A 17431-nucleotide genomic window follows, 5' to 3' on the forward strand; every position below is an offset into this window, starting at 1 on the left:
TTTGGGGGATACAAATGCCCTTTTGGACTCACACGAATGTAATAGGAATTACAAAAAATTGAAACTATATCATCTATTCACCCACCCGCCCCACAGTTACTGAGATCTTACCGTGTACCAGGCAATAGGCAATGCCTCCAGAATCCCCCTCAGTATTTGATAAGGACACAGACGCTAGGTTCACATTGCATCCTTGGTTCTCGATTCCTGTGAATCATGTGGCCTGTGGTGACATGGTACAAGGTCCCTGCCTGCTCCTCAGGTGGGAAAGCAGAGCCTTTGGAGTTAGTTCATGTTCGTGAGCCTCTCATGGTATGGACTATTCTGGAGTCAACGGGGTTGAAAACCTTAGGAAATCAAAAGGTCACAGTGCCAAGCCAACGGTTGATATCCTCTCCTGCCTTCCAGGGAGATCACCAGATGGGTGCCTGCCATCTCTGTGTTCCAAGTCTGTATCCTGTATACAACCTTAGAGAGGTAGTCCAGAATAAAGGTAGTTAGTGTCCTCGTTCACAAGACACGCAGGAATGCAAGGCATACGGCCAGTTGTCTTAACAAGGGCCTCACCTAATACTGTTGAGAAAATTGAAGTTTTCCAGTGGGAATGCCCTGATCTTCCTGCCACCAAAGCTACAGAACTGTTGGTGGTCTTTGTCTTCCTTCTTGTCATGATGAAAAACAGGGCTCCTTATCCACATCAAAGGTCAATCCCTCCATCTCTCCTCTGCTCTGGGTTCAGTTACCCTATTGCCTTTCCCGGGGCTTGATTCCTACAAATAGTTCCTTTTTGTTTCCGATCAGTTTATCCCCAAATAGCGAATAAGACCCTATGCAGAGCGAATGCAAGGATCATTCACGATAAACAGACTGAGTGCCTACTCTGTGCCATGCAGGCATGACCCGATGAACCTCTTCTAAGTGATTCACTTACCCCTCAAAAGATAACCTCTGAGGGGCAGAACCTAACAGCTGCATTTTACAGACCTCAAAGCTCAAAGCTGAGCCACTTCCTGAAGGCCACTCGGCTAGGAAGTGGCAGTGTGGGATCTGAACCCAGAGCCTGGGCTCCCTGCTGCTGCACCGCACCCCTCAGGAAGACCCTGAAGCCCATGGGCTGTGGTGCACAGCTCCACGGATGGCAGCAAAGCAGGCCAGGTGGCGGACGGTACTAGAGAGGAACTATGCTTTTTGAGAGAAAGGCTTTGTGGGGTTTATACAGCAGAGGGGTGGGGCTGGAAATACAAACACGAAGACGGATGCAGACACGGCGACAGTGCTCTCCAAGCACACGCTGAGAGCTTCATCTCAGCCACGTCTGATCACGACCACAGCTATGGAGCTGATTCTTCCCACGTACGTGAGGATGACTCCATCTGGCAACTTGATTTTTACTAAAGCACTTCATTCTTAATAGAATCCAAACAGTGGATTAGTTTAATAAATGTGATAGCTATTATAAGAATGGCTATTATACAGAAGTTATTAGATTTTGTTTTATTGCTTACATATGAATTGCACAGTGAATTTTTACATTACAAAAAACTCAATTCATTACATTTAGTACATATATTGGCACAAATAAAACAAATTAGTCCCCCCTTTTCAGACAGGCAGAAGAAAAATATTGTGAGGAAGTTAACTGCTGGTAAAGTACAGAATTAAGATTCTTAAAGAAAATGATTTCAGAAGTATTCAGGAAGAGAGAGAGAGAGAGAGAGAGTGTGTGTGTGTGTGTGTGTGCGTGTGCGTGTGCGTGTGTGTGTGTGTCCAGGTTAATTCCAATGACTCTATATAAGCAGACAATACAAGTATAGAAGGAACATTTAAATGTTAATTATTCAGTGTCAAGGAAAAAAATGAATGATATAAACAACAGTATACAGCAGAGAGAGAACGATGAACAGTTTTTATTGAGTTTTAAACATCTACAAAAATATAGCAATACACCCTAAACACTCAGTACCCAAACTGGCTATACTAAAATAGCACGCATACCCATGACTTGCACGATCTCCTGCCATCTCCTGGAAGGGATGGCAAGCCAAGGACACGAATCCACATTTCCTACTAATCGTTAATGAGACCAGTTCAGTAATCTAGCATATACAGAAGTCTACTGTGATCTAAAAACAACTACAACAAGAAAATACCCCCCAAACCTAAATCAACTGTTTACAAACAGACCACAAGAAAAGTGTGATAAACATTAACTGAAATGGTTTTCCTTCACATGCTATACATCATGCATTTTTAAATCACAGAGAAATGTGAAATTATGTCCAGCAAAGTTTGTTTTGCATGAGTGCAAATGAATATATATCTTTTCTTATACTATTAAATTATATATATTTTTCATACAAAAGCACACAGTGTTAATCTATAAAATGACATCCAAGTGGATGATGATCGTTTTTGCATGTCCCCCTGCTTAGATTTTTGCACAATCCAAAAGTTAACATCTTTCTTTAAAAATACAGAAGAAAAAAAAGGAAAAATAAAGAAAAACATAAAAACTGGCCTATTAAAACGTTTTTGCCTGGTCAAGAGCTAAAGTTATAGTGATAGCTGCAATGGAGCCATTTAAGCCCAGTGGTGACCGCACTGTTATTTAGAAAACAATGTCTTGTTTCTCTACATTGAATAAACCACCATGGATGCTTGACAGGTTTCAAAGACTAGAATCTTTTGTGAGATGTTTCAAGACACTGTACTTTGGTTTAAATATTCAAGAAAATTTAGAGTATACTTGTTCTATCTTGTTTCTACTGAAAGTGCCCAAATAATCGTAAACACAAAGTAATAACATGTCATTCTTCACTACGACTTTTTAAACAAAAGCTAAAGCTAAAACTCAATTGTTTTTTGGGTCATAATCTGTGATGTGTATACTGTTTGATGTAAAAAGGAATCGAAAACCTGAAAAGGTAGAATTACAAACAGACTATTTTATAAAAATGTCCTAACGTCACTTTATAAGAGTTGCAAAGAAAGTTGTTCATTTTTGCCATGTGATGGAATTCACTAAAATGTACATAATTTTAAGAAAACACTATGCGTTTCTCAGCACATGTAATCTTGGTAGCTTATTAAATCAACACAAGCTTAAACCGACAATCTTTTAGCACACTTAATGGCTAAACCCATAGGCACTCTTTTCAAATGTAATATCATGAATTCTAAACAGAGATGCATATAAGCTACAGTTCAAATCTTACACACAAAACTCCATTTGGGGCATTTTTTCGACTATGAGGATTTAAAACAATGCACCATATAAAAATGTAAAATAATGTGCTCTCAAGAGAAATTAAAATGTACACACTCATCACAGGTGAACTAGTAGCTGTTTTTAATGTCTTTTTTTCCTATTCTAAATATATAGCTCATTTAATTAATGGAGCCACAGCAAAAATACTACTATAATTTCAAAGTCTAGTCTGTAAACTAAATACATCTTATGATGTAAAAAATATTGCACAGTTTGGTACTCCAAGGGTAAGTTCTAAGACTCTCAAGTAGAATGGTCAAACTTTTGGCAGAAAACACAGTATTACAAGAACTAGACACTTAGATGTATGGAGATTTTGGGGTCATATTCTAGGACTATTACTCAGTAAATGTTATTACCATAGACAAGTTGAGGAATGACAGTCACATATTGTTGAAGTAAATGAACAGAAGGATGCTGATCACAACATCCAAAACATGGGGACAAAAAGCCCCAGGACAGTTCTGCAGGCCCACGATTAATATATTAGTATGTTTTTGCTTTTGAAGACAAAGGAAAACAAAAGCAGTTCTAATTTTAAGCAGTTGCGTAGATGTCTAAGAAACACACTAGACACTTCATACATCTTCAACTCTGGAAGGCTTAACTTTTTAATTATATGTTTGTGAAAGGCTTTAAATATACTATTTAACAATGAATTAATGTGAGACCAATATATGTTCAATTTTAAAAGCCAACAGGAACCTAAAAATAAAAAATTAACATGGCATAAACCCATCTTCAGAAGTACTCTATAAATCATATAGCTACAAAATTTCTAACCTGGTATGCCAAGCATTTGGTTAAACATAAATTCCATCATAATTTTCAGTAAAGTAAACCCTGAAAAGTCAGCTTGGCCCTAGTTGTTACACTTTCTGCTGAGGTCTTCATGAGCCACTCAGTACACACACAGATCTGGAAACTTCATCTCGTAGACTGGGACAGACTGGTATTGGGCGTGCCCGGAAGTGATGGTCAGTGTTCCCGATGGGCTGGGAGGAGGACTGCAAGAGAAGAGTGAGGCACTGTCAGCAGGTGTGTGGAAAAGCTGTTCCCTTCACACCGCATCCCCATCACGACCTGCCAGCAAGGTAAGGCTCTGCCGTCACAGTGGTCAGTGTGATGGAGTTGCGGGCCAGCTGCAAGGTGGCGTGGTGCATAGATCACAGTGGAACTAAGCTGTTTTTAAGTTCTAAACTAGACATTCTCCTCTGAATACAGGTATATATAATTTTAACAATGGGATTACATCATATCCATTCATATAAGCATGCTTTGTTTCAGTAGTAAAAAAACCTTTTATTATTTATATATATATATTAACCTTTTTTGATTACAGCATAGTATTTCAATATATAGATATATTATGATTAATTTATTTCCATGGGCAGATTGTACATTCATTTCCATTTTTCATTATTATAAATAAGGCTGACAGGTCTATTCTCACATATACATAATTTTATCCTGTCTTCTTGGTTTATAGCCTTACACACAGAGTTTCTGGATCAAAGTAGATTCACAATTTTGAGATGGGTACACACTGTCAGAATCCCCACAATTCATTCTTTCAACATCTGGCTGCACCATCCTCATACACCACTATAAATACTGGGTATAACTGTTCTCTCTTGTTCTCATCTTGGGCACTCTGGTAGGCAAAAGGGAATTCACTCTTATTTTTATCTTCACATTTTGGGTTACTACTAATGGCACTTACTTAGTATTCATTTTGTGTCTCCTTTAAAATGAATTGCCTATTTGAGTCTACTGCCTGTATTTCTCCTCACATATTTTTCTCATCAATTTGGGAAACTGATCTTTTGTCATATGATACAAATGCTTTTCCTCGATTAGTTACTTAATTCCTATCTCTACCATCGATAAAGATGACACTTTTCATCATTCAAAAAAGTTCCTTGGTGTCTTCAATCAATTTCTCCTTACTCCACATGCTCACATATCTCCAACACTGACTGTGTTCTGACCTCTGTCACTGAAGATTGGTGTCCCTTATTCTTGAATTTCATACGAATGGTCCATATAGACACAGAAAGGGTCAATACAAGATACACTCTTTTATGTTTGATTTGTTTTGCTTGGTGTATTTTTTAAGCTTACCCCCCGCCCCCCCGCCAAATGTGTTCCTTTTTACTGCTGAATAATATTTCACTGTGTCAAGAGCACCACTATTTGTCTACTCTCTCCATTCTCCTGTTCATGGATATCTCGTAATTATGAAAAAAGCTGCTAAAACATTCTAACATTTTAATTTCTCTGGGTAAATATTGAGAAATGGGATTACAGGATCAAAAGCAGGTATCTTCATAAGACACTGAAACTTCTTCATAAGTTTTGCAAAGTGTCTGTACCATTTTATACTCCTATGAGCAATATATGCAGACTCTTCTATAATGTCCAATATACTATTAAGTTCATCCAAAGACATTTTTTCTTCTTTTAGATACTGTATCACCCAGTTCTTGAACTACAATTTGGTTCTTTTTCAGAGTTTTCAGTTCTCTCCTAAAATATACATTATTTTTTTTCCTTTAAATTCTTTGATATGTGTGTGTTCTCTCAAGATCATATCTACTAATTCCAATAACTGATCTGTGGGGCTGCTTATTCTTACTGTATTTTCCTGCTCCTCTGCATTTCTTATAATTTTTTTCCTTATTGTACTAAGGTCAAAATGAATGAAGGAACAATGGAAACTGAGGTATAATATTGCTTATTTTGTTTCTTTTCTCAAGAATACAAACTCGTTTCTCTATCTGGTAGTTGGCTGTTGTTGTTTAGTCGCTAAGTCGTGTCTGACTCTGTGAGCCCATGGACTGTAGCCCGCCAGGCTCCTCCGGGACTTCCCAGGCAAGAACACTGGGGTGGGTCGTCCTTTCCTTCTCGAGGGGATCTTCCCGGCCCACGGATCGATCGCGTGTCTCCTGCATTAGCAGGTGGATTCTCCACCACTGAGCCGCCAGGGAAGCCTATCTGGTAGCTGGAGTGGCGAATCAGCAAGAGCAGATGTACCAGACAGAAGCTGAGAACCTGAAGATGCCCTGGGAAGCCTGCTTCCTTTCTCTCTATCACGTGAACTACCCAGAACTGCTACTTCCTAACCAGATGACCTGGGATAATTACCGAACACCTACATGAATCTGTTCCTATATTTGTAAAATAAAAATAAACACTACATATTTTTAAAATGTGATGTAAATACTAAATAAAAGAATGCACTCAGCAGAGTGCCTAGAATATCACAAGTTTTCAATAAATAACTAGTAGCAATAAGGTTTAATAAATGCAAATTATTAGCAGTAGTTGCAGTACCAATGAAAAAGAGTTAGTCATAATACTTATCCTAAAATACTAAATCCACATAGTCATAATAGTGGGATTAAACGTAACATAGAGGTCTCTAGCAATATTTCTTGTCAAAACATGAGTTATAGATTTGAATTTCGATTATTTCCACTCACTAGCTGGATAAACTTCTGCAAGTTATTTTACTTCTCTAAGCCTCAGTGTCTTTACCTGGAAAATAAAAAAACACAGCATCTACCTAACTTTTCAGGACTGTGGTGAGGATTAGCAAAAACAATAGATACAAAGCAGGTAGATATTTACAATTAGAACTAACAGGCAACAAAGATGTTGTACACAGGGAATGTTGCTTGCCATTCGCATTCTACAAGGTCAAGCCATCAGCCACTGCTGCTTCCCACAATGGTGTGCCCTGAGGGGGATTCAGGATGGGGAGAAATGGGAAGCATTCTATTTTTTAGACACCCGCCCCACAGCCAAGGTGCATATTTCAGGAACAATTTCAATAAGCCCAGATCCTTGCACCTTCCTCTACACAGAAAAGCACTAAAACTCACAGGCTGTGTATAAATGTCCACACCTAGCAATTTTCACTGAATCTAAGGTATAGAGCATACTGCATAGTTGAGTCTGATTCTCTGTTCTGAACTTTTATAAATGAGTGATTCTCAGCTTAGTAGGGGGTGGCATGGTGGTTAATTCCTAGAATGAGATGTTACACTGATGAAAAGGTGCCTTGCATAGGAAGGCAGTAAAAAGGCTGGGGGAAAAAAAGCAAGTCAACTGAGCATTTACCTGTTTATTCTATTTATAGGATACAAGGTTTGACACAAAACCGATTTAATCAAGCTGAAAATATAAAAGATGTAGGAAAAAAAAATCTCAGAAGCATAGCTTCTATCCATGGCTCATTAACTGTGCCACCATGTACACAGAGCAATCTCCGCACTGGAGTCAACATAAGAATATGCACAAACTCATTCTTCAGATGGAACCTGGAGTTTTCCCCTCCCTTTCTGATGTGCTTTATTACTTAACAATAGACACAGAATAACCAATGTTAGATACCTTATGTTTGCAGAGCATAAAATACAATTGCTCAATGGTGTAAACAGGGGTTTGGTTTCAGGACCACCCACAGATAGCAAAATCCTCAGGTCCTTGGGTGCTCAGGTCCCTTATATAAAATGGAGCAGTACTGGCATGGGGCCTATACAACGTATCTTCCCTTATAGTTTACATCATATCTAGATTAGTAGAACTTCTAATAGAATGTAAATGTTACAGAAGTAGTTGTCAGCATGCAGCAAATTCAAGCTTTGGTTTTTTGGAACTTTCTGGGACTTCCCCCCCGCACTGCCTAAATATTTCTGACCACTGTTGGTTGAATTTGAATATGCCGAACCCGTGGCTATGGAGGGCCAACTATAACTAATAACAGGACTCAAACAGACATAACCTCAGAGAAGGCAATGGCACCCCACTCCAGTACTCTTGCCTGGAAAAATCCCATGGACAGAGGAGCCTGGTGGGCTGCAGTCCATGGGGTCGCGAAGAGTCAGACATGACTGAGCGACCTCACTTTCACTTTTCACTTTCATGCATTGGAGAAGGGAATGGCATCCCACTCCAGTGTTCTTGCCTGGAGAATCCCAGGGACAGGGGAGCCTGGTGGGCTGCCGTCTATGGGATTGCACAGAATCGGACATGACTGAAGTGACTCAGCAGCAGCAGCAGCAGGAGAATCCCAATTGATGTTTGATAATTCAAGTGAGCCATCTGCAGAGGCAGAATTGTTATGGCCCTAGAAGAATGATGAGGTTGAACCATACCAAACAGTAGTTTTTGTAGGTCAAAATGATTAAATCTGAGAAACTACCTTGTTAAACATATCACTAGAATAAGAGTCTTCCAATTACTCAAATGTCCATAAGGTGGTTTAGTTGCTAAGTCGTGTTCGACTCTTTGTGACCCATGGACTGTAGCCTGCCAAGTTCCTCTGTCCATGTGATTTTCCAGGCAAGAATACTGGAGTGGGTTGCCATTTCCTTCTCCAGGGGATCTTTCCGACCCAGGGATTGAACTGAGGTCTCATGCACTGCAGGTGGAGTCTTTACCGACTGAACCATCAGGGAAGCCCTGTCTTTACAGAACCATTTTAAAGGAATTAAGTGATCTAAAAAGGAAAGCTAGAAAATCTTTAAGAAGTATCAGACTATCCAGTAAACAGAAAAATTACTAAGACAAAGATATCTATATGATCTTGGGTTTACTCTAAATGAAAAGCAGAATTACTTAAAAGCTAGAAATGTATAAGGGTCTAATAGCTTTTGTTGTTTTATTCATCTTGTAGTACCAAAACCCTTACCGTATGGTGAGTTCCAATATTTGAGCAAGTCTATCATGAAGCAAATTTGCCTACAAAGGAGAAAAAACAAATGTTAACAATGGATCTATTACTTTCGCAATATCCATATGTAAAAATACAAGTGATTTAAAGGACAAAGCATAACTGTAACTGTTAAGCTGATGGTACAGAATGTTTACTGTTTTGGTTTTATCTGTCTCATACACTGAAACTTAATGTAAAGTTTCTCTTCATTCCTTTCCTAATCTCATTGGTAAAAACAAATTGATATACACACAGAACAAAAAACCTACAGCAAAATCATTGAAAACCACTGCAAAAAAAATTTCAAAGCAACAAAAATCATTAACATTTAATTTGGGATCTGCCATTTCAATCAGCTCATACCGCACAAAGACATTATTTAAGGCTTCACAGCTGCATCTTCAGTTTTCGGTCCCTATCCAATCTACTACCTTGTGGATTCTACTGACTTGCCTAAAGCTTAGAATCTACCCAGCAGTTACCACGAAAAGCTTCAGCAAAACTCAAACGCCATCCCCACTGCCTTCACTGTGTGTTCACTTACTTTGGATTCACACTGTGCTGCTATTTCTTCAAAAGGTGCTTTCTGGAATTTCTCTATCACTAGACGCCTCTTTTCCTTTTCCTGTTCTTCCATTCCACTGGTATCTATATAAATGTTTTTAAAAAAAAACATTAAAAGGAATATAGAATTTCACAGAACACTGCCAATGACCCTAAGAGCAAATGATCTATGCATAAAAAATAAGGGTAATTTACAGGACTACTTGTTTAGGGAAAAAACAAAACGTGTAACACCCCTGAAATGCCTTAGTTGAGGCCAGAAAGCACACACAAAAAACTTCAAAATTACACTACACGAAACCCTTTTTCATAGACTATCTTTGTTCCTCTTACCAAAAAAAAGCAGAAGCACAACTTCCTACAAGTCAAGCAACTTCAAGGCCCTTCCTGAAGGATGATTATTTTATTTATAATCACGCCGTTGCACATATGAGGTACTAAATAAAAAGTTTGCTAAATCTGATAATGAATGGTGTGACTGAAATATAGATATGGTCAAGTGGAACCATACTGGTTTAGTCTTTTCCATTTATCTTCCATAATTTGAAAAGGGCTTGTTTTTAATCTTTAAATGTGTCGTCTGGTCAAAGATAATAAAACAATAAGTCGTCTGTCTTTTTGATATTACTGATATAATAACTGTGTCTATTTGCTTAACAATTTTAAAGAAGGCTAATTAATGTTAGTTATTGATGGTCTATTTTAACAACCCAGTGAGTCGACAATTTCATAAGGCAAAAGACACTCCGTTCAAGGTTCTTAAAACAAAGCTGCTCTTCAGGTACACAAACTGAAAGCAAAGTGAAAGTGAAGTTGCTCAGTCGTGTCCGACTCTTTGTGACCCTGTGGACTGTAGCCTACCAGGCTCCTCTGTCCATGGGATTCCCTAGGCAAGAGTACTAGAGTGGGCTGCCATTTCAGGTACACAAACTAGGTAACAATTAGCTAGTTTAAAAAAGGCGAAGTAGTATGTAGAAAGGAAATAGGTTATTTTTTTCTCCCTATGAAATTGTGTCAGGCTAACAAAGTTGTAGACTTTATGTACTTCTGAATGAATGTAATACAGAATTACAATCACATCTCTAGCACTCACTGGCCCAGGGTCACAAGCTTAAATGTGCCAGAGGCCAGGCAGGAGACATAAATGTTTTAAATTAGATCAGTAAAAGAGGTAAGAAAAACAGACTTGGGCAAGCTGAACATCTAGCTCTGGTCTTTATTCAAATTCAATTTCTGAAAATAACGCTTCCACCCAAATTTGGCCTGCAGGTGGCAAATCTGTCCAGCAGTTCTCAAACTTTTCTGGTTTCAAGACTCCTTTATATGTTATATCACTTGATAATTTCTGTATTATAATATAAAAATGAGACTTTAAAAATATTCATTACATTCATCAAAAACTCAAGGCACTGTATGTTAACATAAACATTTGTTTAATGAAAAAAATGACCATATTTTCTAAAGTGAAAATTTAGTGAAGAGAATGGCAGTTTTATATTTTTGCAAATCCCTTTAATGTCTGACTTAATAGAAGCCAACTGGATTCTATCTGCAAACATTCAATGCACTGCAATATGTTATTCTGGTTGAAGTATATAGAGAAAAAACTAAACTCACACAAGCATGTGCTGATATGCTGGAAGAGAGTAACTCAATAGCCTTTTCACAGAATTGTAGCTATTTCTTCTACAATAAAATATGACAAGTGGTAGCTTCTTAAAAGTTAGTTGCAATATGGAATCTGAAACTTTATTAATGAATTTTTTACAATTGATTATATTAACATTTATTGATCTGTTTTACACTTTGAATAGAGTTCTACTCATACATGATTCCGGAGAAGGCAATGGCACCCCACTCCAGTACTCTTGCCTGGAAAATCCCATGGGCGGAGGAGCCTGGCAGGCTGCAGTCCATGGGGTCGCGAAGAGTCGGACACAACTGAGCGACTTCACTTTCACTTTTCACTTTCATGCATTGGAGAAGGGAATGGCACCCCACTCCAGTGTTCTTGCCTGGAGAATCCCAGGGACGGGGGAGCCTGGTGGGCTGCCGTCTATGGGGTCGCACAGTCGGATACGACTGAAGCGACTTAGCAGCAGCAGCAGCATACATGATTCTGTAACACTGTGCAATGGTCATCTGGAATACTGCTCCACTGATTTTTGCAGATCCTCTAAATAACTGGGAGTACGTGGCATCAAAGAATGTGATGACCACCAGAAGAGTTGGAGGCCACTGCCTTCATTTACCTTAGTACATGCAGTAGAGAAGCAAACTATGTCCCAGTGTTATGCAGAAAATACTTCTGGACTTCAGGATCTCTTGAAAGAGTCTCCCCTGGGGCTCCAGGGGACCAAAGATACTCTGACAACACTGCCAAACTGTAAATTCCTCAACATGCCTTATCAACGTTTAAATGTCTCAAAGCATCTTGTACATAATAGGCGTTTAAAAATTGCTTAGTAAATTCAATTTTATTTTGACAAATCTGATATCATATTACAATAAGACAAAAAATCCTCCGTAAGATTAAGCTGAAAAAGGTCAGATTTTATTTCATGTATGATGGGCACCAGAGTGTTTAATGTCCCTTGATAGTGATTCTCTTACTCTAATATTTCTTAAAATCAAGAGCCAATTTCCACTCTCTATAGTGAAAGTCAATTTCCATGGTCCACTGCTTTACCAATTAGAAATAAATTCAGAGCATCATTAGCCACCAGGAATTTATATTAATACTTAATTGAAGGAATCATTCAAAAAAATTTTTAAAGAGGCAAATTATATGAGGTAAAATTTATTTCCAGAAAGATCAAAGGAGAAAAATCAAGAGTATTATTTTATGCAAAGGTAAGTGGAAAGATTAGAGTCAGTCAGACATGGGTATGAGATTTGGCTCTGGTATTTACTAGCTATGTGCTCTCAGGAAAGTTGTTAATTTCTCTGCCTCAGTGTTCTCACTGATGAAATAGCAAGAATTAATGTGATAATGCCTACTGACAAATTCTGCCAGCTCCTTTCTCCTACCCCATTAGAAACACACCTCTAATTATACTGCTATAAGCCTACTAAAAATGACTACATAATTCTCAGAATTTTCATCTGCCCATCTCCTATAAAAGGAAATACATTGACTGTTTCTCACAAATTCGTGTAGCCTGAATGCTGGCCACCACAAAAGGGTGACATTCAAATACACAGGGATGCGCTGTCATAGCTCTAGAAAATTCAGTCTGCACAAAGGAAAATAACTATCCAGGACCAGCCAGGACAACCACAAAAACCTAAAGAATGCAAGCTAATAAACTGATACTGTATTTATAGAGAAATCAACAGTATATACATTTGCCATGTTGCCTCCGGTAATTCCGACACCTAAACAAGTACTGAGATAAAGATAAACTAGTAAAATACTAGGGAAGTTAACAAGCAAAAATCTTACCAATTGCTTTCTTCAGTGCTTCAAAGGTGATTTCTTCAGTGTTACTAACCTAGAGAAAAGTGATTTTAAGTAAAATAGAGGGTTAAGAAAGGTCAATATAAATGACACCCTCACCTAGTTATAAGTCATCTAAGACCTTTTACAAATATTTTCTCTTCTTTGTGTTGGCTGGATTCATGATTATACTCCAGAGTATCAAATAATCATCATGTTTTCATTGGTTTTAACAACAGCCTAGCACAGTGCTTCTCCAAACAAGGTTACACACTGATGCTAGGCTGGCAGAACTAGCACCCTTTAAGGCAACCCAACTAATATTCAAGGCAGAGATTATGTATAAATGCAGCTTCAGCTGTATAATAAATGAGAACTACGTATTCTATACTCTCTATAATTTTGGTACCACATATATGTTTACAAGTAAAAAATGAAATAATCAGAAACTCTGAATGGTTTAAAAGCAAGAATCACTACTTTGGGAAGCGTTTAATGAGCACAGTTAACCAACATCTTAAAATAGTCATATTCTGGATCTTTTTTTTTTTTTTTTATTCTGGATCTTTTAAGGTCAACCACCAAGTCTGATTCTCCAGAAAACACCCTTTAACTTGAAGTTTTCAAATCTCTCCTGTTTTGAGACATGTTTGTGCTATATAAACAAAGGAATACTATATAAAGTCAGGAATACTTTTTGTGGCACTAACACATTTTCAGGAGGAATCATATATCCAATAACTACAGTATCTCAATAAAAGTTAAGAAAGGATATATGAATACTTGCCTTGGACTCTGGTCATCCCTACTTTTAGCTCATGAGCTTCTTTTTGCTAAGTCTAAGGCAGAAAGGCTAACGAAAGCAGAAGGCTCCATGCTTTGCACCTGAGCTTCTCTGTAATACAAAGGCTTTAGCTGGAAATCAAGCAGCAAGAGTTTCACTACCTCAGGTTTTCTACTGAAGGTTCATATTCCTAGTTGAAGTCAGATTAAACTCGGAAATCTTCAGTTGCTTTGTTCTAGATATTTGGAGCAGATATACAAGATTAGGCTCTGGCTGGTCAATTATTTGTACCTAGAAGCAATCTCGCACTTCAAAGTTGTTCTTACAACTGGTTAAGACGTTTAGACTTTTGAGAAACGATTAGAACACAGGAGAAAGAACACAGGAGAAGCCAGAAGGCCAGGATCCTTATTACACAGAACTTTTACCTATTACCTGTTCAATTCTGGGTGGGTGAAAAGCTAAAGGACTTTATCCAGTAACTCTTCTCTATTTGTTTTCCTCAGAGAATGATGATGCCTTCCTCAGCATGGAACCTCTCAAGTCACTCTGTCTCCCTCCTGTTTTTGCCTCCTTCCTCTGAGTCCCTTTGCGGCCCTTGCTGGTCCTCTCCCCCATCTCCAGCCTGGATACCCCAGACCCACTTCACCCTCAGTGCACACCACCACAGGGGTCTATCTGGCCTCTCTACAGCCGTCTCTTCTTTCTGATGTAGCTCAGTCACACTTTCGAGACTCCTCTCACTAAAGCCCAGCTCTGACAACGACACTGCCCACTCTCAACGTGCTGCCATTTCCTATTGGAGTGGAGTGCACACAAAGCCCTCGGCCTGGGGATGCAATGCTCTGTAACCTGGCTTCAACCCTGTCTCCCACTCCTGCCTTTTGTGAATTTTCTTTTTTTTTTTAAAAAAGAGGAATTTCTTTATACTAATGTTTAATGATTCATATTTTTCATACAAAGTAGCTGTAAATACAAGCCACCTACTTCATTTGGTGTTTAAGCAAACCACAGTCTGTTCCAAGTCTACAGAAAACACTGGTTGTGCTGCAGTTATTGGGAAATGGTGCAAAGACAGGCTTTTGGAGGAGTTTCAACATTCCTTTACTCTTTATGACTTTGGCCTTACGTATGACCCGTAACTCTCGCTTAGACTGTACAACGCCCTTGAGCCTGTGTAAAATCTGCTATTCAAGTTTTTCCAACCAGACTAGCTGTCATGTCACTTTCACTGATGAGTGCCTTCTTGTTTTGTTAGCACACATATAGGTTCCTTCAGTTGTACTTGGGGAACAGGCAGCAGTATGTATGTATGTATAAAAAGATCTCTGCTATTTGTCCTAGAAAAAGTGACAATCCTTCTCAGCCGACCAGTGACTTAATTTTGTATAAAAAATTTAATTTGTATTCCAAATTTAACACGTATAACTTCCCATCCATTCCCCCAAATAATTAAGCACTGACTATTATCTTCTTGAGAGAAGAACTAAGTCACAGTTTCAGGTTTTACTTATATTCATTATGCGTATCAGTCATGCTGATGGGGCTCAGCAAGCACCAGAGATCAGAGAGTCAGGCCTGTGGTGCTTTATTCTATTAGTCAAGCTGATTGTTTAATTTCAGGCAGCAGATATGTCTCTATTCTATTTTAGTCATTTATCTTCTTGAATAATTTAATTTAGGTATCTTTATACATATATAGGGCAAGTTTTAGGAGAAGTTCACTAAGGATTCACAGTGGGCTAAAACTTGAATTGCAAATGTCAGAACTGACATATTACAAATGGACCAGGTATTTTAATAGATTAGTAAAAAGCTGAGCTATATCTAGGGAAAAATGAAAGTTTTGGTATGGTCTCCATCTAAACATTAAAAAAAAGTTACAAGCTCTAAAAGCAGGTATCAAATATATCTGAGGACTATATGGGATTATATATATATATAATTTCACATAATTCTGATGAAATAATGATTTTTCAAATGAGCAGCTTTTAATTTGATTCACTGTTAGCAAATATACATATTCTCAGTTTGATATTTTGTTATACCATTAACTGGTGAATACCTAACTGATGAAAATCTCTCCTGTCCACACAATGGAATTACCTGGTTTCAGCCTAGAGGGTACCATCATTGTCTTCTGATATCTGAACAACCATTCCTAATACACAAAATTAGGTACCACAACAGTAAATGAGTTTGAAACTCCAATGCACTCAACTAAAAACTGTACTTAATTTTTCAAATACTCAGGGTGAGGTGTATTTGACTTAGGATTTACAGTTATAGCAAAGATAGAACAAAAGGATCTTTAATAATTTAACAAATGTATTAATGAACTTTTAATGTAAAATTCATGCTCAAGAATCTTCCTCCTATACTAAGTCTTCATGCAAATGTCATTTCAGTTCATTTTATTAAAATAAACTGACTCTCTGCAACAGTTTGAAGTGCTATATATGTATTTTTAGGAGAAATAAAAATGGTCAACAAAAGGCAAAGGGAAAAATTCCAGTCAATAAAACAGACTGCACTCTTGACACATATAAACTAAGGCTTTGGATGTAATTTCTTTCCTCCAAAGGTATTATCAGCAAATTAATAATCATTAAAGATAGAGTTAGCAAAGCATCCTCCTTGCTAATAACGAGTATAAAAATTAAAATGGCTTTGGAGAGTTGAAATTTAGGGAAGATGCTTTTTCTTGAGTCTTAAATTGGTAAGAAAACTTTAAACCAACCTTAAGGCCCCAAGTTCCAAAATGAACACTAACAGCTTATTCAAACTACTCCAATGCTCTGAAGGTAATTTCTTTATGAAACTGATTAATTTTACGTAAGAGGGAGTTAAAAACCTTGAAAAATATAAATTAACTGGCTGTACCCTGGCCACCAAATACAATTCTGGCACACAAATTAACTGACAGGATTTGGAAGCAGGAGGGAGAGGAGGAGGCTGAGAAAGCATAAATTCAGACAATTTCCTTCCCCTTTTCTTATATGGATATTCTTTTAATCATTTATACTGTACCAAGAGAAATAATGAAATACCTAGGAAGCAAACAATGGATAAACCACAAGGAGGAGGCTGACTTGACATGCTGGCACATCGGCACTTTTACTTGACTATCAAAAAATTCTCTGCTGATTTGTGTGGATAAGTCCTAGAGAATACTGGCTGCTTTTTCTTCCTATAACTCAGGAGGGTATACTCTTGTGCTCTATTGAAACAGGAGGAGAACATTAAATCTATGATATTTCAAATAACTCCTTCAAGAGTACACAGGTCACTGATACAGCTTAACCTACATTAAATGTTATATTTACTTTCCAAAATGATTTAAAAAATTCTCTCATAGGTGAAATTTTGAAACTTTCTAAAAGTAGTGGGTATCTGGCTTCACTACAGAGTGTATAATCCCATTTATTCTCACAATTTATGTTTCATAAATCTTTTAAAATAAATAGGATTAGAGGGCCTATTTATTTAATAACAGGCCTTATATAAGTTCTTACTTATTAAAAAAGCTTAGTTCTATGGTTTCTTTTACTACAATGTGAAATGCAGTGATATCATAACACTTAATATTAAATTTATGTATTTTTCCAAGTATTTGAAATAAATTTAGTAAAATAAATTGTAAATTACAAGTTC

At 37.6% G+C, this 17431-nt stretch overlaps 1 protein-coding gene across 1 annotated transcript in view; it reads right to left on the bottom strand.

Annotated features, from left to right (window-relative positions):
* Positions 1-4109: 4109 nt before the first annotated feature.
* EFR3A (EFR3 homolog A) overlaps positions 4110-17431 on the bottom strand; it is a 79886-nt gene continuing 66564 nt past the window's right edge. Inside the window, exons 21-24 of the mRNA XM_052651761.1 lie at positions 13000-13048; positions 9535-9638; positions 8967-9016; positions 4110-4275 (exon numbers count right to left, since the gene is read on the bottom strand). Of these exons, the coding sequence (XP_052507721.1) occupies positions 4170-4275; positions 8967-9016; positions 9535-9638; positions 13000-13048 (309 nt within the window). The 3' untranslated portion in view covers positions 4110-4169. The remainder of the gene's footprint in view (positions 4276-8966; positions 9017-9534; positions 9639-12999; positions 13049-17431) is intronic.

The sequence above is a fragment of the Budorcas taxicolor genome, chromosome 14, assembly GCF_023091745.1.
Source record: "Budorcas taxicolor isolate Tak-1 chromosome 14, Takin1.1, whole genome shotgun sequence".
Taxonomy (NCBI): domain Eukaryota; kingdom Metazoa; phylum Chordata; class Mammalia; order Artiodactyla; family Bovidae; genus Budorcas; species Budorcas taxicolor.